At 48.5% G+C, this 25,941-nt stretch overlaps 1 protein-coding gene across 2 annotated transcripts in view; it reads left to right on the top strand.

Moving 5' to 3' along the window:
* Positions 1 to 25,941, top strand: part of AFAP1 (actin filament associated protein 1) — a 149,217-nt gene that overhangs the window by 101,558 nt on the left and 21,718 nt on the right. For both annotated transcript variants that reach the window (XM_082653935.1, XM_082653936.1), the window contains 4 exons: positions 61 to 142; positions 6,707 to 6,856; positions 14,841 to 15,052; positions 19,837 to 19,982. In XM_082653935.1, coding sequence (XP_082510061.1) covers positions 61 to 142; positions 6,707 to 6,856; positions 14,841 to 15,052; positions 19,837 to 19,982 — 590 coding nt within the window. The remainder of the gene's footprint in view (positions 1 to 60; positions 143 to 6,706; positions 6,857 to 14,840; positions 15,053 to 19,836; positions 19,983 to 25,941) is intronic.

Here is a 25,941-nt window from a genome sequence, read left to right as displayed (position 1 = left end):
GATGCAGCACTTGGTCAGTGTGGCCATTGTAAGAATAACTTAATCTTTTGATCCTCACAGAAACTGTCTTCAGAGAGACCAAGCTCAGATGGGGAGGGTGTTACAGAAAATGGAATTGCTGTGTGTAACGGAAAAGAACAAGGTGAGTTCTGTTCGTGCCAAAAATATATATATAAAAAAAAACAACCCAAAACAAAAGCACTGCAGCCAGGTCTGTAAACTCTGTATGGAAAATGTCCTCGGTAGTTCAGTTATGCAGATGTCATCATCCTGTGTTACACTTGCAGAAATCCAGAGAAACCCCTTTGGTTGGTACTCCTCCTCCATGTCTTTCAGTCCTACCAAACGTTGGCCTAGGTTTTCTCCCTACTGTTTTGATATGGGCCCTGCGTATATTTTAATTTATGACTTACAGCAGGTTACTTCCTCACCTGATTTATCACTGAGACACATTTGCACTGGGGGGCCGCCAGCATCTTGCTGGGAGACGTGATTTTCAGGGAAAAGAGCTTTGGATGATGAGACCGGGAACCCCCGTGCCCATCCCAACGCTGCCTTTGCTGGAGCGCGAGATTGTGAGCAAGTTTTTCCTCTTTGGTGAGCCTCAGTTTCCCCATCCTTAAAATGAGGAGGCCGGACTCACAGATTGCTGATCTTTTTAAAAAAGATTGTCTGGGGCTTCCCTGGTGGCGCAGTGGTTGAGAGTCCGCCTGCAGATGCAGGGGACACGGGTTCGTGCCCCGGTCCAGGAAGATCCCACATGCTGCGGAGCGGCTGGGCCCGTGAGCCATGGCCGCTGAGCCTGCGCGTCCGGAGCCTGTGCTCCGCAACGCGAGAGGCCACAGCAGTGAGAGGCCCACGTACTGCAAAATAAAAAAAAAAGATTGTCTGAAAATATCTTTATTTCACCTTCATTAAAAAAAATTCTTTTTTAATTGTGGTAAAATAGAGATAACATGAAATTTACTGTCTTAACAATTTTTAAGCCCAGTTCAGCGGCATTAAGTATCTTCATAGTGTTGTACAACTGTCCCCACCATGGGTCTCTAGAACTTTTCTCATCTTATAAACTACAGCTCTGTCCCCACGAAACACTAGCTCCCCATTCTCCCCGCCCCCGCTCCTGGCAACTGCCATTCTACTTTCTGTCTCTATAATTTTTTTTTTGCGGTACGCGGGCCTCTCACTGTTGTGGCCTCTCCCGTTGTGGAGCACAGGCTCCTGACGCGCAGGCTCAGCGGCCATGGCTCACGGGCCCAGCCGCTCCGCGGCATGTGGGATCCTCCCAGACCAGGGCACGAACCTGTGTCCCCTGCATCGGCAGGCGGACTCTCAACCACTGCGCCACCAGGGAAGCCCTGAATTCTTGTTTTTTTTTTAAGTCAGCTTTATAAAGCTATAAATTACATAGAGTCAAATTCACCCTTTTTGGTGTACGGTTCTTTGACAAACACATGCATGTAACCTTCATCACAATCGAGATGTAGAACATTTCTATCACCCCAAAATGTTCCCTGGCAACCACTGGCCTGTTTTCTGTCCTGTAAGTGGAATCATACAGGGTGCGACCTCCTGGGTCTGGCTTCTGTCACTCAGTGTATTGCATTTGGGGTGCGTCCACGTGGTGGGTCAGTAGTCTGCCCCTTTTCTAGGCTGAGAGGATTCCAGTGTGGATGGACCAGTTAGTTTATCCACGCCCCGACTGAAGAACAGCTGGGCTGCTTCCAGGTTTGAGTGGTTTACAAGTAAAGCCGTCGTAGACATCCACAAACAGGCTTTTGTGTGAACATGTTTTTATTTCTCTCAGCTGATACTGCAGAGTGGGACTCTGTGGTCACAGGCATTCGTGTGCCTTCTCACCAGCCTTTCATTGTCATCTTTGTTTTGTTTTGTTCTTTTTATTTTAGCCATCTTAATAGGTGTGTAGTGCTGTGTAATTGTGACTTTAAAACACATTTCCCTACGACTAACAATGTCGAACATTTTTTAGTGTGCTTTTTTGCCAGCCGTTTATTATCTTTGCATATTCTCACTGGATTTTTTTGTTCATGCTGATTTCTGAGAATTCTTTATCTATTCTGAATGCAAGTCCTCTGTCACAGCGGTCCCCAGCCTTTTTGGCACCAGGGACCAGTTTCACGGAAAACAGTTTTTCCACGGCCGGGGCCGGGGCGGGGGATGATCCAGGTGGTAACGCGAGCGATGGGGAGAAGCTGTAAATACAGATGAAGCTTCGCTCGTTGCCCGCCACTCACCTTCTCCTCTGCAGCCTGGTTCCCAACAGGCTGCGGACCGGTGCTGGCTCGCGGCCTGGGGGTTGGGGACCCCTGCTCTATCAGATGTCTTTTGCACACATCTTGTCCCAGTCTGTGGCTTGACTTCTAGTTTCCCACGCAGTGTGTGGGCCCAGAGGAGGGGTGGGGTTAGTGGGTGGTGAGGAAGTTTTCCCTGTGCAAGGCCAGGAGCCTCGGTGCTTCCCAGGTGAGTAGTTCTGCCTGTGCAGTTCAGTTGCACTCAGTCGCCGGGGTGGTGCAGGTGTCTTCTGGCTCAGAGACACACAGAGGTCTCCTGGCCTTAAACCAAATAGCAATCCCGGCCACTAAGAACCTTGGAGCCTAAACCATCTGGGCTATTGTGATATTTCAAGGTTCACGCCAGAGGGTCGTGATCTCTGCCTTGGCCCATGTGATTTTCCAACTCGGTTGCATCTTGAGTGTAATTTTAGTTCTTTCCATCGGAAGTTATTCAGTGGAAGGTATCATCTGTGTCTTCACAGGACACATTATGTGTAATCAAAGCCAGGAAAGCTATCTTTAAGTTTTGCCCTGAAACAGAACATACAATCTGAGGGTTCCCGCTCAGACACCGAGGCTCAGCGGGCATTGCTTTGGCTGGTCTCTTTTCTTGTTTGGGATTTCCTCTCCCAGTGTCCCTGCATGAAATTAGCTTCTACAGAATGATATATATATGTGTCTAGATATACAGGTAAGTGAATATGTCTGATATTCTTCTGTTTCCTTTTAACAAGAGCAGCCTTCTATGCTTTGTAAAGGTGACCTTGGTTGAGACACTTTTTGCCTGGCAATGGTGCTTTGCCTATAGTAGACCCCCAGTGAATAGTCACTGAAGGAAGCTAACAGCTTAAATACATTCTGACCGTCTACCTTAGCTTTTATCCTTGCTGTGCTGTCTTGATTACTTTGCAGTTGAGAAGTTCTAGTAAAGCTCCCTTGATCCCAGCCATGTCGTGACTCAGACAGATTTCTCTGCTGGCTGCATGGAAGAAATCCCCAACTCCTGCAGTTTCTCCTAAATGTTAGACTGTCCAACTGTACATGGACACGATCCAGATTCTGTGACCAAAGCCGCAGGCAGTGACTCTAAAACTCTGGTTTCTTCTGTCAAGGTGTCAGGCCCTGGCACACAATGAGCCAGTATGGTGCGATTTGGGGTGAATTTAGTAGAGCTGCTCCGGATACTGCAGCTGACATGAGCAGAGAGCATTGAGTCCCTAGGGCTGAGCTGTGTGGAAGTGACAGCTGTCCCCAACTAGCATTGAGCACGTGTACCATTTAATCACAGGTTAACGGGTCTGTTGGTAGACTTAGCATATCAGTAGTTTGATGATATTCCTCCCACCTGCCTAAATACCAAAACACCTAGACTCCCACTTATGTAGGATTAGAGGGAACCATCTGGTTTTATGACATTTACGGCTTTAAATGCTGCGAATTAGCTTTGCTTCAGTGCCTGTCAACACCGCCTCCACTCCAGCGTGCCACGTTGACATGCCATTTAAACTCTGCAGCCTTTCTGTTGTACACTTCAGTGAGTTGAGAGTTCTGAGTTTTTAGGTTTTCCTTCATAATTCTATTATATGTGCTAAATTTTGACTTTTGTTTATTGAATGGCATCAACATATTCTTGTGATTTCGCTCTCACGTTCCTACATCCTTTGGCTTTTTCTTCCAAGGACAGCCTCACTTTTGCTTTTGCAAAAAAGCAGTGGACATTCAAGGAATTAAAAGTCTTCATTATGTCCTTTCTTTGTAGCCAGAGCCCAGCAAGTCCTTTCCCAACAGGAGCAAATCCTAGTAAAATTGGAAGTAAATCTAACAGCCTGGCTTTCTCACTTGTCACTTTGAGATGCAGGGAAGGACTGACTTGTGCTGCTGAGCTTCCCAGAAGGTCCCGTCCGGGCACTGAGTGTCCTCGCTGAGAGGATCTTCTTTTCTTAAAGCTTATTAGCTTGAGTGGGGTTCTGGTCAGAGATCAACTTCAGGCTCTCTAGAAACAGCTAAGAAAGCTCATCCACTGCTGCTTTCACTGTGGGTTTGGTTGAACTGAAGTCAATGATACAGGTATTCCAACCTCGGACTCCATGTCTGATGGCAGCTGGGGAGGAGATGTGCCTTCAGACCAAGAGATCAAAGTGGTTTCTTGGTGCTTTATTTTACAAGGGGTTGCGTGTGGTGGGAGAGTGTCAGGAGCGGGTGGGAGTGACAGTCCTGTGTTTCTAATATGACCTGATTTGTTTAAAATAACATAGAAGTGCTTGTACTAGTCAGCTCAGGCTTCCATAACAAGATACCCCAGACTGGGTATTTATTTAAATACCCAAATTTATTTAAATAAACTGGAAGTTTATTTCTCACAGTTCTGGAGGCCAGAAGCCCAAGATCAAGGTGCCGTCAGTGTCGGGTGCTGGTGAGGGCTCCCTTCCTGGCTTGCAGACGGCCACCCCTCACTGTGTCCTCATGTGGCCTTTCCCCACGAGTACACCAATCCTGTCGGATCAGGGCCCCATCCTTAAGACCTCATTTAACCTTCAGTGCTTCCTTAGGGACCCCATCTCCAAATACAGCCACACTATGGGGTTAGGGCTTCAGCATGTGAATTCTGGGGAGATGCAAACATTCAGTCCGGAGTGCTGATTACCCTGAAGTTTAGTGCGGCTTCTTTTTAAAACTATAATGTAGCACCTCCTGCCTTAGACATTGTTAACTGTCGTTTCTTTCTAGAGAGGAAATTAGTGTTCAAGCACAGTGACTGGCCTCACAGGACCTCGCTGAGTCCATGGGGTGGGGTGGGGGGAAGAAGACCTGCAGAGCCCAGATGAGGCAGACCCGGGCGAGGGTGGATGCGTGCTGGCCTCGTTCCGTGGGCACAGGGCGGCTGGCAGAGTGGAACTAGAGAAGGGGACGGCTTCCCCACCCCCCCACTGCTGAGAGCAGCTGATGTGGTAGAAAGGAGGGGGGAGGGCGTACGCTTTTAGAGGGTAGGTTTAGGAATGAGGCCCATAGTTTATAATCTCACATCCCTGAATCCTCTTCCTCTGAAGTTATCCTGTGTGATGTTCGTGCATGTTCTGTGTCCACAGGGAGAGGGGTGGGGAAGGAATTCTTGACTTTCATTACATTTTCCGAAAGGTCCGTGCCACCCTCTGAGTTACAGAGGAGTGAGGGGTCCTCCTGGAGAGGACCGAGCAGGGGCCGTTGGGGGTCTCGGGGGTTCAGGTGATGGTGTCTGGCCTTGATGCTGTGGGTCCCTCCGGGGCCCTCTGAGCGAGGCCCTTGGCCCCAGCAGCAGGCACAGAACAGCCCCAGGTGACAACTCACCTGCCAGAAGTGCTCTGGTGGGAAGGGTCTTGTCCCTCAGTCCTGGACCATCCTTAGCACCCACTCTGGTTCTGCACCCGCTCCCCACCCCCGTGATTCTGTCGGAGGTCGTAGGCAAAGCCCGCAGGAGCTGGAGAGAGCAGATTGCCGCCACAGGTCAGGCACAGGATAGCAGCTGGCCGCTGGCGCTCAGTCGGCTGGGGTCCGTGGACTGTCGTCAGCTGGGCACGTAGGTCCTTGCGCACGGCTGCGTCTTCTCAGGCTCTGTCCCTGCCCGCTGTCGCTTACCAAAATGTGGGTTCAGAGTTGCCAGGCCTTCCCGTTTTCCAAGGGGGGCCAGAAGTCATTCATCTTCATGCAGAACATTCATGAATTTTGTGCATACGGTTTAGCACTGCAGGCCAAACAGAACACACGGGGCTGGAATGCAGGCTGCTGGTCTAACAGCTCTGGATGGGGCGGAATCCCACGTGAGTCTGACAGGTCAGTGAGGGGCTGGTGGAGGCTCGCTGAGTCCCCCTGCCCCCTTACCTGCCGGACCCCTCCCTGTGCAGGCCAGGTTGCAGCTGCCCGAGCCTGTCTTGTGTTTCTAGACGTGTCCGGCTCCTTCCAGCATCACAGGCTCTGTGTTAGCTGATGCTCTTCTTGCCCGGACGGCTCTTCCCTCGGGTTTCTGCACAGATGCTGCCTTGTACTGATACTTAGTTCCTCTGCTTCCTGACGGCCCGGTCACTGTACCACGTAACCCTAGTTTAGGTCTACAAAGGCCTTTCCATCATCCGACCTCCTTCAGGGGTGTGTGTGTGTGTGTGTGTGTGTGCGCGCGCGCGTGCGTGCGAGCACATGTGTACGTGTGTGTGCGTGTGTGCGTGTGTTCTCAGCCTGCTGTGGAACACAAGCTTCCTGGGAGTGCCTGTTTTCTGCTTTGTCCTCTTGTATCTAGACGAGTAGCTGAGGCACGGCAGGTGCTCAGTAAGTAGAAATTTGGGGAAAGAAAATCGGCCGTGAGTCACGCTTTATTTTGATGTTTCTTTTCAGTTAAAGTCTCTCGTTGAAACATGCTTTTTTGTCGTCACCTTTCTTCACAGTTAAGAGGAAAAAAAGTTCCAAATCAGAGGCCAAGGGAACTGTGTCTAAAGTCACCGGGAAAAAGATCACCAAGATCATCGGTTTGGGAAAGAAAAAGCCATCGACGGATGAACAGACCTCCTCAGCGGAGGAAGATGTGCCTACTTGTGGTAAGACGGGGGTGCGTGGGGTTGCCAGGTCTGCACCCTCTCCCCGAGCACGCGGAGACCCTCTCCGGGGACACCTCTGCGTCATGTTCTTCTAAGTCTTACTGATTGGGCTGTTTGACGTTGGGCTTGTGATCAGTTAAATTGTGGAGAATGGATTGCATTTCACTGCTTATTAATGAAGGCCTTGCAGGCGTTTGAGATGATCTCTGAAGTTCTCTCAAAACAAAAAACAAATTCTCTCTTTGATCCCATGAGGTTCTTCCAAATCCCGTTTTCTTTTTTTAACTTTATCTTTTGTTGTATATTTATTTATTTATTTAGTTAGTTAGTTAGTTGCACTGGGTCTTAGTTGCGGCAGGCGGGCTCCTTAGTTGCGGCTCAAGGGCTCCTTAGTTGCGGCAAGGGAACTCTTGGTCGCGGCATGCACGCGGGATCTAGTTCCCGGACCAGGGATCGAAGCCGGGCCCCCTGCCTTGGGAGCACAGAGTCTTCACCACCGGACCGCCAGGGAAGCCCCCAAATTCCTTTTAAGCGTCTTTAAAGGGAAACGTACGCATGGGCGGTTGGCCAGCGGAGGCGGGTGTGTAAGAGCGTTTACAGGGTCCCTGGCAGCCCCTTCCCTTGGCCTGACGTCACACGACTCACCTTTCTGGGGCTGCTCCACTTCTCAAGCTTCCGCCTCAAGTGCAGTCGGGCCGGCTGACCCTTCCCCTCGTGGGTCTTCGTCCAGTAAGTGTTCTCTGGGCTGCTGGCGGTGGGGCTGCGTCCGCGGGGCAGGGGACGCGACGACCACATGACTCCTGCGATCCCACTGCATCCAGCCTAGCGCCCGAAGGGCGGCCTGAGGCAGGGGGTCACGGAGACAAACGTGTGGTGACTGACTCTGATCACGAACACGGCGGGGATACGAGAGGGGCAGCGGGAGAGTCTGGCGGGGATGTGACTTACGCGGAGGCGCCTCAGGGAACACCTCCCTGGAGAAGTTAGACCACACGTGCGCGGTGTTTCCTAGGCAACCGCGTTTACGAGAACCGTGCGACCCCTTTAAGGAGAAACGCTTTAGAGGCTGAAAGACGGATATTTAGCCTTTAGGAAAAATAAGAATGGGCTGTACTTCCCCTTGCGGACCACAGGGCGCGTCACACGTCCGTCCCGTAATGGCTCTTATGTGTGCCCGCTGTTTACCTCTCTCTCTCTCTTTGTTCCCTCTCTCATCGAGCATCTCTTCTGTCCACGGTTCTGGGTTACTGAGGATGCCAAAAGACAGCAGCGTTTAGATGCCGCCCGTTAGTGCCTAAGTTGGGCCACACGCGCAAAAATGCATTTCTTCAGCCGATATCACGTCCCAGGGGGTGGCTTGTGCTGGAAGGGCGCCGTGAGCTCAGAGCTGTGCGGGTGGGCAGGAAGAGTCGGTTGTGGAGTGCAGCGCGGGTAGACTTGGGGCAGGGGGCCTCCCGAGGGGGGGGCAGGGTGGACTCCCAGCTCCTCACAGGTGTGACCCTAGGAAGTCCTGATAGACTTCTGGTGACACAGTAACCCCCCTGGGGTGCTGTGCAGAAGTGCGTGTGGAGTGGAAGATGGCTGGGCGGGCAGTGGTCGAGGCCGCTCGGGGTTGAGGTGTCATCCCAGGGAGGCCGCCATGAAGCGGCCGCCTGTGGGTTGAGCTGGGAGGGGAGATGGTGGCCGCAGATGGAGGCCAGCAGTCTGGGAGCCCCCGTGCATGCAGAGGTCGTGAACTTGCCCCTGGTCCGACGGCAGTGGGGTCACAGAAGCACGCTGACTGATGCTCTTTCCACTGAGAACGACCGCCCTGCGGAAGCTGAGCCAGCTGGACAGAGCCCTGGCGGGAGGGCAGCTGCAGGGGGGCTGTGAATGCAGGGTCCTGTGGCCCTCTGCCCTTGCTGGAGCGGCTCACAGCACTGGGTGATCTGCGGTTGTTTCCCGCTGGCATTAGCCCTGGAGAGGAGATAGGAGTCAGGAGTTAGAAATGGAAAGAGGGAATTAGCCAACAAAAAGGGAACTCCTTTTTTAGTTTTTTGGGTTTTTTTTCTTAAAACTGCCCCAGATCAGCAAAGGAAATAGAGGTTCTTTCATGAAAAACAATTAAACATTCATATGGAAGGCAACTTAGCAACTGTGGTCCAGACCCCTCATTTTACAATGAGGACACCGAGAACTCGGGAAGGTTGTGGGACTTGCCCTGAGTCACACGGCCAGCTGGGGACAGGGCCAGGCCCGCCGGCCAACCCTGTCGCTGTCCTGAAGCACAGGTCTCCCCCGTCCCCCTCCCGTCCCCCAGGGCTCGCCACCCTCGTGACTCCTAATGAACAGCTGCGTGGGCAGTTGGCCTAAGGGCACAGTGGAATTGCTCAGAGAGCAGGCCTGGTGGAGCTGCAGCCCCGCATCATCACCTGAGGGTTTCTGCCAGGCTCTCCGTGGACGTCTTTCGCCTCCACTAAGAGAACATCCTCTGTGCACAAGGTTTTAAAATTTGTCATCTAGTTCTTTGCTGGGCCGGGGGACGGGGGAGAAGTCTGTGGAGAAATCGAGAGGGAGAATGACTGTCTTCAGTTATGTTAGGACAGCTGCAAAGTCTCAGGCAGGAAAAGTAGCTGGATGAAGGCCCAAGAACCCCATCCTTCCCAGAGTGCCACGCGGACGGGGCACAGACGAGAGCGTCCCCAGGGCAACTGGGAGCTGAGTCCAAATCCCAGCTCTTCTGGGAGATGCAGCCCGGCCAGCTGGGGCTCTGGGTGCGCAGGAGAAATGCCGGCAGGTAGGAGAGGGCTCTCTGCAGGTTTCCCGCAGGCGGGGTGGGAAGAGGCGCCCACCCCAGCCCCCCGCTCCGCCTGTCCTGCCTGGCTCTCACCCCTCTCTCGGGCCCTCAGCCAGCGGGTGCTGCGCTTAGCACCAGCCGGGTCCACCCCACAAACAGCCACTTTCACAGGATGATCCGAGACTTGCACACAAACCCCTGAGCAAAGATGGGTCCTTTATTTTCCCATCTCCAGTGCTCAGGCGTTCCGGAAGTATCGTCACCGTATAAGGGCATCAGGAGATGCCTTTCTGTCTTCCCCAGCCTGTTTCTGTCTGTTGTTTGGACTCGTCCGCAAGCCTCGCAACTGTCCACCTTCTTCTCCTCTGGATCCCTGCAGGCTACCCCGTGGGAGTTTTGAAACCTTGGACTAATCGTATCATCCTGTGCTCAGTCAGTTCAGGGCCTCTAACAACCTTGTCTCACTGAATTATCCAATTTCTTGTTCCTCCCATTACTGGATTAAGATGTAGGTCGAATTCACCCACCAGTTGTGTTCCCAGCACCGAGCACACAGCCTGGTGGATAATAGCAGCTCAGTAAACACTTGTTAATTGAATGAATTAACTTAAGCAAGTCGCACACACTTCTCTGAGCCTCAGGTTCCCCACCTATGAAATAGGCTTATACTTAAACTACTTTCTTTTCCTTAGAATTGAGGATAAAATCATGAAACATTAAGCTCATTGCCTACTTAGTAATTTATGCTCAGTAAATGGTCGCTATTATCATTCATTTGTTCACCTGAAAAAAACCTAAGCGTACCAGACATAGTCAAGCCGCCATGAGGGCAATGCCGGATGAGTGGCATTGAAAATATCGATCATAGAAATACAGAAGCTGAGTGAAAGGAGTGGTCCCCAGTTGCTAGGATGGAGGGCTACCCGAGGCAGGGTAACCTGGGCTAGTTGGAAGACCTTCTGGTTATCTCTGGGGCCCCTTCTGGCTCTAATGGTCAGTGACTTTGTGACGTTTTCAGCAGTAGGATTTTTGGTGGATGTGCAGGGAAGTTATATGCCTCTCACTTCCTGTCGTAATCCACCCGACAGAAGGTCAGGTGACATTTAATCAAGGGGGAGGGATGCGTTCTTGACGTCAAGGGTGTCTCGGGTTCTTTGGGTGCCCGCTGGAGGGCGCGTGCCTCTGGTGGGGAAGGGAGGGTTTCGGCGTCGCAGGGCGGGGATCAGCTCTCAGCAGCCCCTTTCCTCTCAGCCGATCACAGTCTGAGGCTGGCTAAGATGAGACGAGCAATTCAGTGAAAGTCCTCACAAAAGTGTGACCAGAGCACCGGAGACGCTGCCCTTCCCGTCCTAGAGAAGAAGTCAGTGGACACGGGCCCCCCTTCGGCCAGGCGGCCCTGTCTGCTCGTCTGCAGCTGCTGGACCAGAGGCGCCAGGTCCCCACGCAGCTGACCGCGGGACTGTTCACATCTGCCCCCTCCTCCTGTGGTTGTGAGTGTTTGGTCAGCCTCAGGCCGTCCTCATGAAACCTTATACGCACTTGTCACCAAGTTTTGCAAGAGGCCTTAGAGTTCTTTCTTTAGAATTCGGAGCAAAGATAACCTCAGAACACCAAACCGAAATTCCCAGATGGTTACGATACCGTAACATCTCACCATAACATGATAGGTGGGAACAGACAAACAAAACATCAAGTGATATTGGAATCGCCTTATTAGCAGGGCGCTGACCTGACCCAGGCGAGCCTGCTAAGGGGTCCGGCTGCTCTTTGGTGCCACCTGGTGGTGGGTGTCTGCTCAGGCTGATCGTCTCGGGGCTGACGGGGTCCTGTGTCGGCAGGGATCCCATCACAGCCTAGCCGTGTCGTGGCGGGGAGAAAGAATATTAGGGGATATGGGCCCTGCCCTCTGACTCCCGGGTACTTCGGTGAGCTGCCTGCCATGTCCCTGCGTGGTCTCTCCCTCATCCGGGGTCCCTACCCAGAAAGTAGGAATTTCGGCCACCTCTTTGGAGAAGGCGGGGAGCCTGCGGCGGGGGGGCCAAATGCCAGATGTGGGCTTGTTTCCGCGGCGTTTGCTCTTTACAGAAACAGGCCTGTTACCCACTGTGATTCTCGTTTTGCTTTTCCCTTTTGGGCAACTGTAACTCATTATGAGGAAGGCGTTAAAATATGGTCATTTCCTTTGAAGTCATGCTCTGACTAAAGTGTGGATCTGTCCAATGTAATCATTCCTTTTGTGACTCACATGTCAAGAAACCCATGGCATTTGGTGACTTGGTCAGGGAAGAAAACCTGATGAGCACCTTCCCCTCTTCAGGAGATGCGTCATGCGCGTGGCTGGCCGAGCCGCACTCAGAAGCTGCGGCCCCCCTGCGCTGGGGACAGGTGCACCCACGTGGTGAATTCTAAGGGCCAGAAGTCCTGTTCAAGTTTAGAGGAATGCCCTCACTGTTACTGAGGAGGCAGGTGTGCTTAAATTCCTCAATAAACATTTGGGCATCTCCTTCCCCACTGTGACCCCCGCCATCTTCTGCAACAAGGACGGGCCCCTACAGTAGCTTCCGAGGTTTTCTGTGACCAGGTCACTAGACGTCTCAAGTCTTAGTTCACCACGCTCCCCGCTTCTCCAGGCCTGAAGGGATCCCCCAGCCCCTTAAGGCCCAGGTGAGGACCCGCCCCGGAGCACACCTAAGCCTCCACTCCGGAGCACACGTAAGCCTCCACTCTGCCAGCCCCAGTGGTCACGTCCATCAGTGCCCTGGGCCTTAGTGCTTCCTTCTACAAACTGTTCACTCGCCTGTCGACCTTGTGTGCCCAATCGACTAAGTTCGTTGAAAGCCATCCATGCTTCCGTTTGTTTCTTCTTAATTGTACGCCTGCCATCATACTGTCCATACACCACGTGTGTCCATTCGTGCTCGGGACATATTTATGATGGATGCAGTTGCCAGCTACTTCCAAAAAATCCAAAGATGTGGCCTTCAGCGTGACTAATGACTTATAGACGGAGATATTAAATAGTTCTAATAGCTGTTACTCAGATGTTCAGATATTACATTTGACTATATGTTTTAAGTAGAGCTTAAAAAAAAAGAATAAGTGGATCAGAACTATGTCATTTCCAAATAGTATTTCCCAGAATGAAAACAGCAGCTCTTTCTCTTCCATCTTTAACTGTCAAAGGGCTTCAGGTCGGTCTTCGCTGCGTAGCCATGAACAAGAAGGAAGGAGATCAGGGTGTGAGCCTCCTTTTTTTTCTGAACTCTGCTTCTCCAGCCTGTCTTCGCCTCCCTCCAGTCCCTCGTAATTGTGCAAAGTGCAAGGAACTTCAGGTCCCAGGCACTTGAGCTCATGGGCTCACTTCTCCATTTTCTCTGTAATTTTACAAATATGGCAACTTGTGTCCCAAACGGAAGTTTTAGTCCCAGGTACCCTTTAGGATATATTGGTAGAACTGATTTATATTCAACTGAACGTACTTTTTTTTTTTTTTTTTTTTGCGGTACGCGGGCCTCTCACCGTTGTGGCCTCTCCCGCTGCAGAGCACAGGCTCCGGACGCGCAGGCTCAGCGGCCATGGCTCACGGGCCCAGCCGCTCCGTGGCATGTGGGATCTTCCCGGACCAGGGCACGAACCCGTGTCCCCTGCATTGGCAGGTGGCCTCTCGACCACTGTGCCACCAGGGAAGCCCTGAACGTACATTTAAGTATTATAAGCATTTTCCTAGTGAATTCATTGAGCTGTTATGTATAGTAACGTCTATACATAAAATAGCATCATTCTGGAACCTCTAACACCCCTATTTGGGGTTTTGTTTTCGTTTGGTTTTAGCCTTTATAGCATTTATCCATTGCTAATAAAGTGTGTAAGGTGCAGGACAGAAGAGAAGCAAAAGGCGTCGTCCAGATCCCTTTTGGAAAAAGACATTTAAAAAATCAGGATCAGAAAGGATTTTATTTATTTATTTATTTATTGAGCTGCACGTGTGTGCGTGTGTGCACACGTGTGTGTGTATGTGTGTGTGTGACTCGAAAGAGCAGCCGAATGACTTAAGGAATCCTTGTTTCACTTCTTCCTTGTTGACCTGGACTCTATATGCTGTTCACTTACTTCCTCCGTCTTCCTAGCATTATGGACAGGTCAGAAGTCACCCCGTGAAATCTGTTTGTCCTGCCTTGTTATTTCCAGAAAAATGCACTGTATGTTTGTGACAGGTGAAAATGATCAGTTTCTTGTATTTGAGGTGATTTCCTTTTTTTAAAAATGAGGGCAGGGCTTCCCTGGTGGCGCAGTGGTTGAGAGTCCACCTGCCGATGCGGGGGACACGGGTTCGTGCCCCGGTCCGGGAAGATCCCACGTGCCGCGGAGCGGCCGGGCCTGTGAGCCATGGCCGCTGAGCCTGCACGTCCAGAGCCTGTGCTCCGCAGCGGGAGAGGCCACAGCAGTGAGAGGCCCACGTACCGCAAAAAAAAAAAAAAAAATGAGGACAGCTCTTCTTGTAATTCCATCACATTCCATCCGTTATGCACTGAGAATGTAGTGCAGCCTCAGAGACGTGGATGACAAAACTCCACACGCATCAGACTCAGGCCTTTAGACTTCAGCAGTCAGACAGCATCCTCCAGTCAGAGGGCACTGAGGAAGGGCATCTCTGGCCTCTGGGCAGGAATCCCATCCCGAGGATTTGCCGTCATTTGCTGGAATACTTCCAGTGGTGGGGAACTCATCCCCTCCCAGGGCTGCCTGTTTTGTGGAAAGCTTTCATTTTCAGGTAGTCTTATTCCTCATGTTAAGCCCAAATCTGCCTGTCTTGTCACTTTTGCCCTGGTGGTGTCATTTGCAGCTACTCGGAATGAACCCGAACCCTTTCCTGGGTGAGGTCCCTTCAGCTATTTGAGGATGGCAGTGTGTCCTCATAGCCTCTCTCCTGCCAGCCACTGATGGCTCAGTGACCTCTCATACACCGGGCAAGCTCTGGGTTCCCTACGTGGTCCTCAGCACGCATCACACAGTGCACTCGGGCTCCTGGGTGGTCTGTCCTGTCTCAGCCCCCAGAGCTGATGGAGGTCAGTCATCTTGCAGTGGTGGCTCTTGTTGCTCCCAGGAGCCTGCACTTGCAGACGTGCTGTGTGCAGGGTTCGTTCCGTCTTCGTGGCCTCCTGGGGCGCATCCTTCCTGGGGAGGCTGACGGGCCTGCTCTCGTTGCAGGCTACCTGAACGTGCTCTCCAACAGCCGCTGGCGGGAGCGCTGGTGCCGCGTCAAGGAAAACAAGCTCATCCTCCACAAGGACAGGGCCGACCTGAAGACCCACATCGTCTCCATCCCGCTCCGTGGCTGCGAGGTCATCCCGGGGCTGGACTCCAAACACCCCCTGACGTTCCGGCTGCTTCGCAACGGCCAGGAGGTGGCCGTGTTGGAGGTGGGAGCCACAGGGCATTCGCTCGCGGTGGTTTGCCTTCTAGGGTCCGGCCTGGACGCCCCGTCAGGTCCTCACAGCCGGCTGATGGCAGCTTTGGTTCTGTCCCGTCCCACGTGTCCTGCTTTTCTTCTCCGAGGGGCCCCAGTTGTGTGGACGGCACAGCCAGTTCTCTGCACAGTGTCCACGGTAGACTGCCTGCCGGGTCACCTCCTTGTCTGATATCCTCTCTGTTCGTGTTTGCGTGGAAGTTCAGTACACAATTCCAGGCAGTAGATTGCTTTCTAAAAGTGGCCACAAAACGACTTGTTTTAAAATTTCCAGTAAAACTTCTCCCCTAACCGTGGTCTGCCTCTGAATTGGTGCCATTTCCTTCAAGCTGTCCTTTGGAATGTTCTGGGCTTCTTCACCGATGGAGCAGGTGTTTTTTGACTACCAGTTGCCTATCGACAGTGGCCAGAGAGCCAGATTACAAAAGAACACCTTTGGTTTTTAAGAACCCTTGGCTTTGCATGCATTTTATTGTTTGGTTGCTTTTTCAGACCTCCTTATTCACGAAAGCAAAAAAAGGCAATTCAAACTTAGCTTAAAACTTTCGTTTTTGAAATTTAAAATTTTTATTTATCGTCTGTTATTATTTCTACCCAATATTAATTCAGACCTTTTTTCCTTTGTCTTTTTTTTTCACTTAGCATTATCATGATTAAGATACAAAGACACACACGCATACATATGTGTATCCACGCATACACAAATATCAGAGTGTACGTGTAAGTATAGTTATGCTATACAGTTGATAGAAATGAGGATATTTTAGGTTTGGTGGCATGGCTCATGTGTCTTCTGAATTAATCAGATGCAGAGCCTAATCTAAATGACTGCAGTGTCACTGACCAGTGAGGGAAAGGGCGTGGGCTCGTGACCAAGATCAAAGGGGCCCCGTTAGCCAACCTAGAAGGTCTTAGTAGGAGATAGGAGTTATTTTCAGAGACTGCTTTTTTTTGGTGGGGACAAAAAGAGATTAACAACGTAGTTCTTTCTCACACAGGGCTCCTTGCCCGATGGCTTGGATGGTTTGAGATAACAGGTCGAAGGGCCGAGCCTGCCCTTGCGGCTGACTTCCCAGACGGGAGGCCAGGCCTGGCTGGGATCAGGATATCTGGGCCCCAGTCCTAGTTCTGTTGCAGACTTTGATCACAACCCAGTCTGTTTTTCTCTCTCGGCTTCTTTATTTGTCTGTAAAACAGAGCATTGGGCTAGAGTCGGTGTGCTTTGTAAGCATTTATGAGGGCTGAGAGCTGTAGGGTGGATGAGAGTGGAAAGAAGCCAAAAACGTAAATGAGGAAACTGTACTCTGGATGCAAACAACTCAGGTGTCACGTGAGAGCTCTGGCAGCAGATCTGAGAGGCTGCGAGGACAGGAAGGCACACGCTGTGGGTTGGCACACGCTGGATTCGGGGGTGAAAAGTGAGACGTTGGCCTGGACACCGGGTGGTGACAGGAGCCCCCGTGGGGAGGGCAGGGGCAGGGGCAGGGGAGCAGCTGGGTGAGAAGGGCCCTGTCCTGTCTTTGCTCCCATTCCTGTAGGTGCAGCCTCACGTCCCCAAAAAATGGGGGTTGTGTTTCATTGCCTTTTCCCATTCCAGTTATTGAATCAAACACGGATACACACGCGCGCGCGCACACACACACACACACACACGTAACCACACTCAGTGTTCCAACATAAGCAAAGAGTTTGCCTGAATCAGTTAGGAAATGCAGTGATCCGACCAGTAAAGTGTATTCTGTACTTTTTCTAAGACCATTTTGTCTTAACTTTTGAGATAATTTCAGAATTACAGAAAAGTTGTGAAACTAGTACAAATGATTCCATATACCTTCACCCATATTCCCCAAATACTAACATTTTACCATGTTTGATATCTCTCGCATGGTCTCTTCCCCTCTCTCTCCCTCCCTCTCTTTCTCTGTCTCTGTCTCTGTGTACATTTTTTCAGAACCTTTTACAGACGTGTTGCCCCTTTATCCCTAAACACTTCAGTGTGAAGCTGCTCAGAATGAGGGTATTTCTTTACTAAAACCACTGTATAATTATCAAAATCAGGAAATTCACACTCATGCAATACAGTTATCTGACTTACAGATTTTAATCAGATTTTCCCAGCTATCCCAATGATGTCCCTTGTCAGCGGAAGGAAACGCCAGGTGGTGTGTTGCATTCAGCTGCAGTCTCTTTGGCTTTCTCTGTCTGGTTTCATGACATTGATGCTTGGGACGGGTACAGACCATTATTGTGTAGACGGTCCCTCAGTTTGGGCATATCTGCCATTTCCTTGAAATTCGAATCTGGGGTGGGCATGCTTGGCAGGGGCACGTGGAAGCAGTGGTGTGTTTGGTACTGCATCACTTAAGCAGGTACGCCCGTCAGTTTGTCCCACGACTGGTGATGTTAACTTTGATCTCTCAGGTGGGGTGTCTGCATGGCTTCCCCACTGCAAAGTTACTGTGTTTCCCGTTTGTCTTTAATAAGCTTCATGCGGGAAGATTCTTTGAGACTCTTTCAATATCCTCTCACTCACAATTTCACCCACTAATTCTTAGCATCCGTGAATGACTCTTGCCTGATACAGTTATTAAAATGACAGCTGCTAAATGGGGACTTTCTAATTCCATTATTCCTTCTACGCTTATTAGTTAGTATCTACTATAAGGAAGATTTCCCTTTCTCTCAATTAATTATTCATTCATTTATATATATATGTATATCAGCAGGGGTTCATAGAGTATTGTTTTAATCAGTGTTTATAATCCTTTATTGTCATGATTTATCCTGGTCAAATGAACAGAGTTGGTCAGCAGAAAGCCCTTCGAGCCATGTGGCCTTTGCTATGTCCCTGTAATAAAGACACCACAGTCCGTGGTCCCCTTCTTTCTTTGAGCTCTTTCCTCATGTTATGATACAACAAGATGTTCCAGGCTCATCTTGTACTCGTCTCTGCCCCAGGCCTCTTGGAATCAGCCGTGATCCGAAGAGCTCTTAGTGGACGACTCCTAGTGGGTAATGGTGTTTAGAAACCAGGATCTGGGTAGAAGGCGTGCTCAGAGTTACTGGGGTGTCATTGCGCCTGGCCTTTTCAGTAGTCATAGGAAATTGTGTGTGTGCGTGTGTTTGTACCTATGTATATTCAGGCATGTTTCTGTGTTATACGTATTACACACAGGCATGTGCGTATATACATGTGTGTACCTGCATGTATACCTATTTATATACTAAAAACCACAGGATCGCACCCAATACTTCTAACTTTAGTCCAAGGCCACAGAGTTATTATTTTTTAAAAGCCTACGAGGAAATTTCTTAAACAATGAAGAAAATAGTTAACAGTTTAATAGTATCAACCACATCTTAGATATTATGTTAACATACTTTTAAAAATGCTTAAATGAAATAGTTATAGATACACGGATATAGATTCAGTCGTAGATACATTCTTGACATAGATTTCGTTTGGAGGAGGACAAAAGACCAGTGAAGAGAACATGTTTGTGATTTTTTTACTATCCAAGCACTCAAATCAATTCATTTCAATTTAGCAAACATTGATTACATTCTTACTCTCTGTAAGGCGTGTAACTGGAATCCATTCACTTTGTCCATGGCCGCATATGATACTGTTGCTTGTACAGTATCAGTAGCCAATTCTATCAGCACACAAAAACCAACTCCTTCCTTGTCAATGGCTCTTCCTCCCGAGAGCCTGCCATGGGGTATATATATATGATTACTTGTATTCTGATCACTGTTCAACTCATCAAGGTTATAATGATGAAACCCAGTTTTCTTTAAGTCTTGAAGCTAAACTTACAGATCTTCCTTTATATAAAAAATTTGTAATTTTTGCAAAAAGCTAAATATTTATTTTTTCTTTGACATTCAGTTAACTCACATTCGATAGCTCAGTTTCCCCTAAACTTTAAATATGACTTACACAGTTGATTAGCCAATAGTATTTAGACATTTGAAATACCATTATGAACGTAATGTAAGTGATTTTCTAAATCACATAAGAAGGACGGCTTAAAATTTTAATGAACCCAATCTTAAAGATATATTTCAGACTTGCAAATTAGGCAGATGACATCTGGGGAGCATTTCAAACATCTTAAAGAATGACATGCGCGAAGCAGCCCAACGATTATAAACATTACACCTATATAAACACGACTAATATGAAAGTGAAAGTAGGTTAATATTCTGTACCATCTAATCAGGGAAATAAAATTGCCCTTCCAGGCCCATTCAGGAGACCACAGCAGGGGCTACTGGTCACCAGAGTTGGTGACCTACAGGGGCCGTGGCCTGGTGTGGTTTCCAGGTTAAGCGGCTATGGTTAGAGGGGCCCTTTCTGCTTCCCAGATTTTGTTGCCAAATTAAGGAGCCTTTCTAAACGGCTTCTTTTAGCTGAGATTTAAATAATTCCATGAATTTCCATGCCTTCCACCCTAGTGCCTTTCCCCAAAATAATTGGGAGGCATCTTAGGACCTCGGGTTTTTATTTCCTTGGGAATAACCGTTATGCAGCTTCCGCATTAAGGCTTGGAGTGGACGCGGTGTTAATCCCGTGGCTCAGGTAGCGGCTGCCTCCTTGTCTACATCCTCAGGTGCTTCGTGTTCCACCGCCTTTCCTGTTATGTTGTCTCTTTTTTGACATTTTAATGAAAACGTTAAAACTCTTTACTGTTACTTAAGTAAAATGCACTTTTCCCCCCTTCACCTCAACAGGCATCTTCTTCTGAAGACATGGGCAGGTGGATTGGGATTTTGCTGGCTGAGACGGGGTCCTCCACAGACCCTGGGGCCCTGCACTATGATTACATAGACGTGGAGATGTCGGCCAGTGTCATTCAGACGGCCAAGCAAACCTTCTGGTAAGATCCACCGCCGTGCGAAGCGGTACTGAAATTAAACAACTTTATTTTTTCCCTAATTTTCTTTTCCTTTTATGTAAGTGTATAGCCTTCAAGGGGGAAAAAAAAACAGCTGAAGACTCCTTTTTGTATAATATTAACCCAAATTTTGCTGAAATGTTTGTCATTTCAACCATCTGTGTTTTCTGTTAGAACAGAGGTTGGGAAACTTTTTCTGCAAAAGGCAAGATAGTAATATTTTTGGCTTTGTGGACCAAATGTTCCCTGTTAAAACTACTCAGCTCCACCACTGCAGTCACACACGTAAATGAATGGACATGTGCCAATAAAACTTTATTTGCAAACTCAGGCAGTGGGCCAGATTTGACCCATGGGCTGTAGTTTGCTGACCCCTGTATTAGGGGAACAGTTCCATAAAGCATAAATAATTCGACATATTGCTGTAGTGACGACTGAGTTTTCAAAGCCATCAATCATATACTTTTAAAACTTAAATGTGATTGTTTTTAAAGTGCTGTTATGTACAAAAACGTCCTTTTAAACTATGAATATTTCCTTAACATAATGATGGCAAAGAAAATTATAGCAGCAGTCCTCAAAGTATGGTCCACAGACCCCTGGGGGTATTCAAGACCCTTTCAGGCAGTCCCCAAGGTCAAAACTATTCTCATAATAATTGGAAGCAATTATTTTTCTCCTTCGCTGTATTGACATTTGCATCGATGGTGCAAAAGCAACAGCAGGGCGGTGGTGGGGGATAGATTGGCAGGTGCCTTAGGACCGTCAGTGGTCACTCCACACTGTGCTGTGACCATTGCCACTCGCTTGTAGTAAAAGGATATGCTGTGTTCACTTAAGATGTCCGTGATGGGGACTTCCCTGGCGGTCCAGTGGTTAAGACTCCACGCTTTCACTGCAGGGGGTATGGGTTTGATCCCTGGCCAGGAAACTAAGATCCTGCAAGCCATGCAGCGCAGCCAGAAGGAAAAAAAGAAAACAAAAAGATGTCTGTGGTGAAGCAGTACAATTATTACTTTTTCTGTGAAGGGCCAGATAGTAGGTATTTTTATGAAGTCTCTCGAGTACGTGTCTTTTTAACATTTACGTAGTGGGCAGGACACACAAAGCACTTACATTGACTGAACTGTCATGTTGTCTTGAGGAGACGCTCTTGTAAGACTGAGTTGCTAACTCAACTAGCCGCTCCCTAACCCCACCACCATTTTTTCGCTTTTACTTGAAAGAACAACTAACAGGTGAACTGTGGTTATTCAGACGTAAGTATTTGCAGACACTTTTTCAGAAATGAACCGAGTGAGCCTCTCCCCTCGAGGAAAACACTTGGCAGTGTCTGTTGCCTGCAGTGGAGTTGAGCTTGCACTCAGAAATGAGAATTCGGGGAGATTTGTATCTGCCACTGTGAGCTGACAGCTTCCCAGTACTCAGACTTTTCTTATAAGATTGGTGGTGATATTGAGTCTGGCTTTTTTGATGCAGTATAGTGAAGATTCTACATGGAAATTAATCATTAAGAAATTACTCCTTGTCGAGCTTTGGTGTAGCATCAAAGAATATCTACCATGACCTGGAAAAGCTATCTACTTTTACAACTGGATATCTGCGGGAGGCTAGATTTTCTTCATATGCTTCAACCAAAGCGACTTGTTGCAACCAGTTGAATGTTGAAGCACGTGTGCGAGTCCAGCCGTCTTCTCGCAAGCCAAACCTTGAATAGATTTACAAGCGTGTACGACTACCACTTCTCTCGCTCATTTTCTTTTATTTTGGAAAATATAGTTAATTTTTATAGAAATATGTTTACATGTGGTGGATTTATTCCCATTATTTTAAAATGAATAAAAATGAATACATTTGTGAGTTTCAATTTCAAATACAGTCAACACTGCTAGCAAACACCCACATAGAACAAAGCTCTTTGGGAGTCTTCAGTAACTTCGAAGGATGTAAAGACGAAAAACACTTGAGGATTGCTGATGTGTAGGAATGGATCTGTGAAATTAAGAAGTGGCTGGTTCCTATTTCATGCTGTCCACTGTCTAAAGCAGGGGTTGGTCATACTTTTCTGTGAAGGGCAAGATGGTGAACATTTTCAGCTTTGCAGACCACATGTTCTCCACTGTGACCGACCCCTCTCTGTCGCCACGTTCAGCTCCGCATGGCCGGGCAAAAGCAGCAGGACAGTCCTGAAACCAGCGGACGTGGCCATGCCCGGCAGGAGTTTGCTGATCCTTGGTGTAAAGCGGTGCCCGTGGGATTGCGAGGGGACGCCCTGGGCTGGAGGAAGGAAATCGGGTTCTGGTCCTGCTGCAGTAGTTACTAAATGGAAAGTCTGGGCAAGTCATTCCTAAGCTGTTAGTGTTCCAGCTTCCTTGTGTAGAAAACAGAGAGTTTAGGCGACATGATGTCTGAAACTTCTAGCTGCCATAGCTCTGATCCCTTGATTCCCCCTTCTGTTTCCTTCATCTTTAGAGAGTCTGGATTGGGGCTGAGGAGAGGCAGATTGAAACAGAGCAGGTGATGGAGTTACATAATCAGCAGGTGATGATAAACGTTCTATCAGCTTCCTACCCTTTGAGTAGGAAGAAGATAAACTCAAATGTTTACGCTGTCATTTGCCTGGTTAATAAGAACAGCGCCATCTAGTTTTTCCACCCAAGTGGTGTTTATGGGAGATTGGAGCGTTCTTCCTTTGTATCTTGAATGGGGTTGTAGAATGAATGTTTATTTAATGATTGCCTGGGACATTCTGGGGCTGAGTAAAATGAAGGTAACGTTTGTCCATATTAGGAATCAAGCCACCATGTTACACCCAATTAAGGTAAATAGCCTTGACAAAATGAATTAATCTTGTACGACTTTACTGGAAAATCTCCAGTAATGCTGGAGGACTTCTGAAGTACAAACTGCTTATTCTCGCTTCTGTTCTTTTGTGTGAAAACCAGGGTGACATAGTCAAGTGCTGACTGTTCATCCTCGTTATTTTTTCCATAATAACCTTCTATCTAATCAGCAAGGTGTAGGTAAATTACAGTGAACCTCCTAATCGTGCAGTAAATAAAGCACATTTAAAGCAGCTTTTTAAGAAACGTAATATCCTTAAGTCCACTTTTGCAAAATCTACCCATCTAGAGTGACATAAAAGAAAGGAGCTTATGGTTGTGAACCATACTATTTTGAACCTTATTAGTTTCCAAAAAGCCTCTGCTAAGTCCGCGTGTAACTTCAGCGATAATAAGCAAACTGATGACCACATCTAAGAGAAACCCTGACTAAAAATATTTCCCCTGTAGCACAAATGAGTGTGGAATATTCATCTAAACCAAATGTGGGAAGGTCACATTTTCGAGAAAGGAATGTAGATTGCAATTCTGAAAACTGATTTATTAAAAGTATGCATGTAATGAGCTTGTGGCTGCAGGAGTCTTTGCTACCCCATTAAAACCTTTATAGGAAAAACCTTTATAGGAGATGTCACTTAGCAATGAAGTTTATTTTTATTTATTAGTTTTCTGCCAAACCTTCTGTAAAAATTGAGAAAAGAGATTTAACAAGGAAACAGTGTTCAAACTATAAAATATGGTAGCTTGCCAGTGTGTTAAATAATCTGAGGTTGAATTAATTTTTGCCTTTATGTAAATTGTCAGCCAGGTAATGAATCTTCTCAGGGTTATTAGGGGAAATTTTTGGACATAGGATTACGTCTGAGGGAGAAAGGTCAATGGTATATTTTGGGAAGAGGACAGTAAAAGAAATAATAGTAATGTAAAGGCCCCCAGAAAAAGTGGCCTATTTAAGGGTGTTAATAACGGTAAACATTTGAAACGTGCTTTCCTGCAGCCTGTTTTTAAATGAGATGTATATAGATGATACGATACAGGGCAAATATTCTGAAAGTTTCTTCTGGAACTCTTTTCAAGTCATGCTGGGTTGGAGCCTCATAAGAAAGCTGTGACAACATTGACGGTGATCAGAGCGGTAGATCAGTGTGGACACAGAGCGGGGAGCAAGCAGACTGACAGGAAACTTTCACCTTGAGTCACCCTCTCATCTGAATCCCTGGGAGGTTTTATTCTAAAATCTGTTTCCTGAAAACATGACTGAACCTTGAAGGTATTAACGCTAAGTGAAATAAGCCAGACACCAGAGGACGCATACTGGGTGATCCACTTAGGTGAGTGGGCGAATCCCCAGAGGCAGGAAGTGGGGTGCTGGGTGCCGGGTGCCAGCGCCGGCGGTGGGGAGACAGCGCTTCAGCTTTTGGGAAGATGACAGGTTTTGGAGGTGGGTGGTAGTGATGGCTGTACAGCGTGTGAATGTACTTAGTGCCCCAGACCTGTACACTTAAAAGTGGTTAAGATGGTAGGGACCTCCCTGGTGGCCCAGTGGTTAAGACTCCGCGCTCCCAGTGCGGGGCGCTGGGGTTCGATCCCTGGTCGGGGAGCTAGATCCCGTGTGCCGCAACTAAGACCCGGGGCAGCCAAATGAGTAAATAAATACATAAATGAATAAAATATTTAAAGAAACGTTAAGATGGTGACACTTCTGTTACGTATATTTTACCTATACTTTTTTTTTTCCTTCTTCTGTCTTACGTTTTTGGTTTAACAAGTGGCATATGTCTCTTATCTGACTTCCACTTTCCTATTTGTCTAACGATCGTATTTTAGGAAGAGTGCCAGGCCAGAAGGTGAGGGGCCTCTTACTCGGTCTTGGATCCACTCGCTGTTTCGGGCCCAGAGACTTGGTCTGGGGGCCCAGGTCCCTCTCTGTGAGATGAGGGGCAGCCTAGCTGGTGGCCGAGGTCTCTTCCAGCTGGGACAGGACATCCTGTGTGTCTGTGACCTCCCCTTATGTTCCGTGGGTCAGAAGCATCCTGCTGGTGTCTGTTCCAAGTGAGTGAGCATCTGTCCTGCCCCTTCATGGTCCATGCTCCTTCCTGGCATCTGTGTCCCAGTGTGGGTGCCAGGCTGGGCGCCAGAAACCAGAGACACAGACCAGGCAGGAGACAGTCCCTGGGCAGGGGGTCCGTCTGCCAGGACGTGGAACAGATCCAGGTATCAGTGCTCACGGGCAGTGGAGCGTCCTGGGACCACAGGCATGGGGAGGGCGTGGTCATCCCATGTCCTGCCTCTCACATGACCAAACCCTCACCCCCAAAATACCCTCAAACGGGATGTTTAAACCAGAAAACTTCAAATATGTATCTAAAAACAAGGAGAATCTTTTGTTTTCTTTTCTGTACATTTTCTTTTCCTAAATATATGTTGATATATATATATATATATATATATTTTTTTTTTTTTTTTTTTTGCGATATGTGGGCCTCTCACTGCTGTGGCCTCTCCCATTGTGGAGCACAGGCTCTGGACGCGCAGGCTCAGCGGCCACGGCTCACGGGCCCAGCCGCTCCGCGGGATGTAGAATCTTCCCGGACTGGGGCACGAACCCGCGTCCCCTGCATCAGGGGGCGGACTCTCAACCACTGCGCCACCAGGGAAGCCCTGATATATTTTAAGTATAGAATAATGATATACATTTTTGTATCAGAAAAAAGCAGGAAGAGTTATTTTGTAAATTAAAGAGAATACCGTGTCCAGGGTGGGACTCGCCGTGCGTGCCGCGTTGTCCCAGCAGAGGGACACCTGAGCCGCCTTCCTGCAGCCAGGGCTGGGTGAGTGGAAACTGCAGCTTGAGCCTGGGGGCTGACCCTTCACAGCCCCTTCCTCTCATTCTCTTCAGAACCAGAAATCCCAGTGTAGTTTTGTTGCAAGACCTCTTGTCAGAGAGGCAGTTCTCACCTCCCCGCTTACTGCCTTCACTCTTTCTCATTTGCTCTCTTTTATTCATCTAGTTACCATAGAAATGTAAGATCCCAAGAAGAAGCAAAATTGGAAAAAAACCCAGAAAACTATTTTTTTCATTTCAGGCTGTCTTAGTT

Source organism: Grampus griseus (assembly GCF_964374135.1).
Source record: "Grampus griseus genome assembly, chromosome: 4".
Lineage (NCBI taxonomy): Eukaryota > Metazoa > Chordata > Mammalia > Artiodactyla > Delphinidae > Grampus > Grampus griseus.
This window is presented reverse-complemented; position numbering and strand designations above follow the sequence as displayed.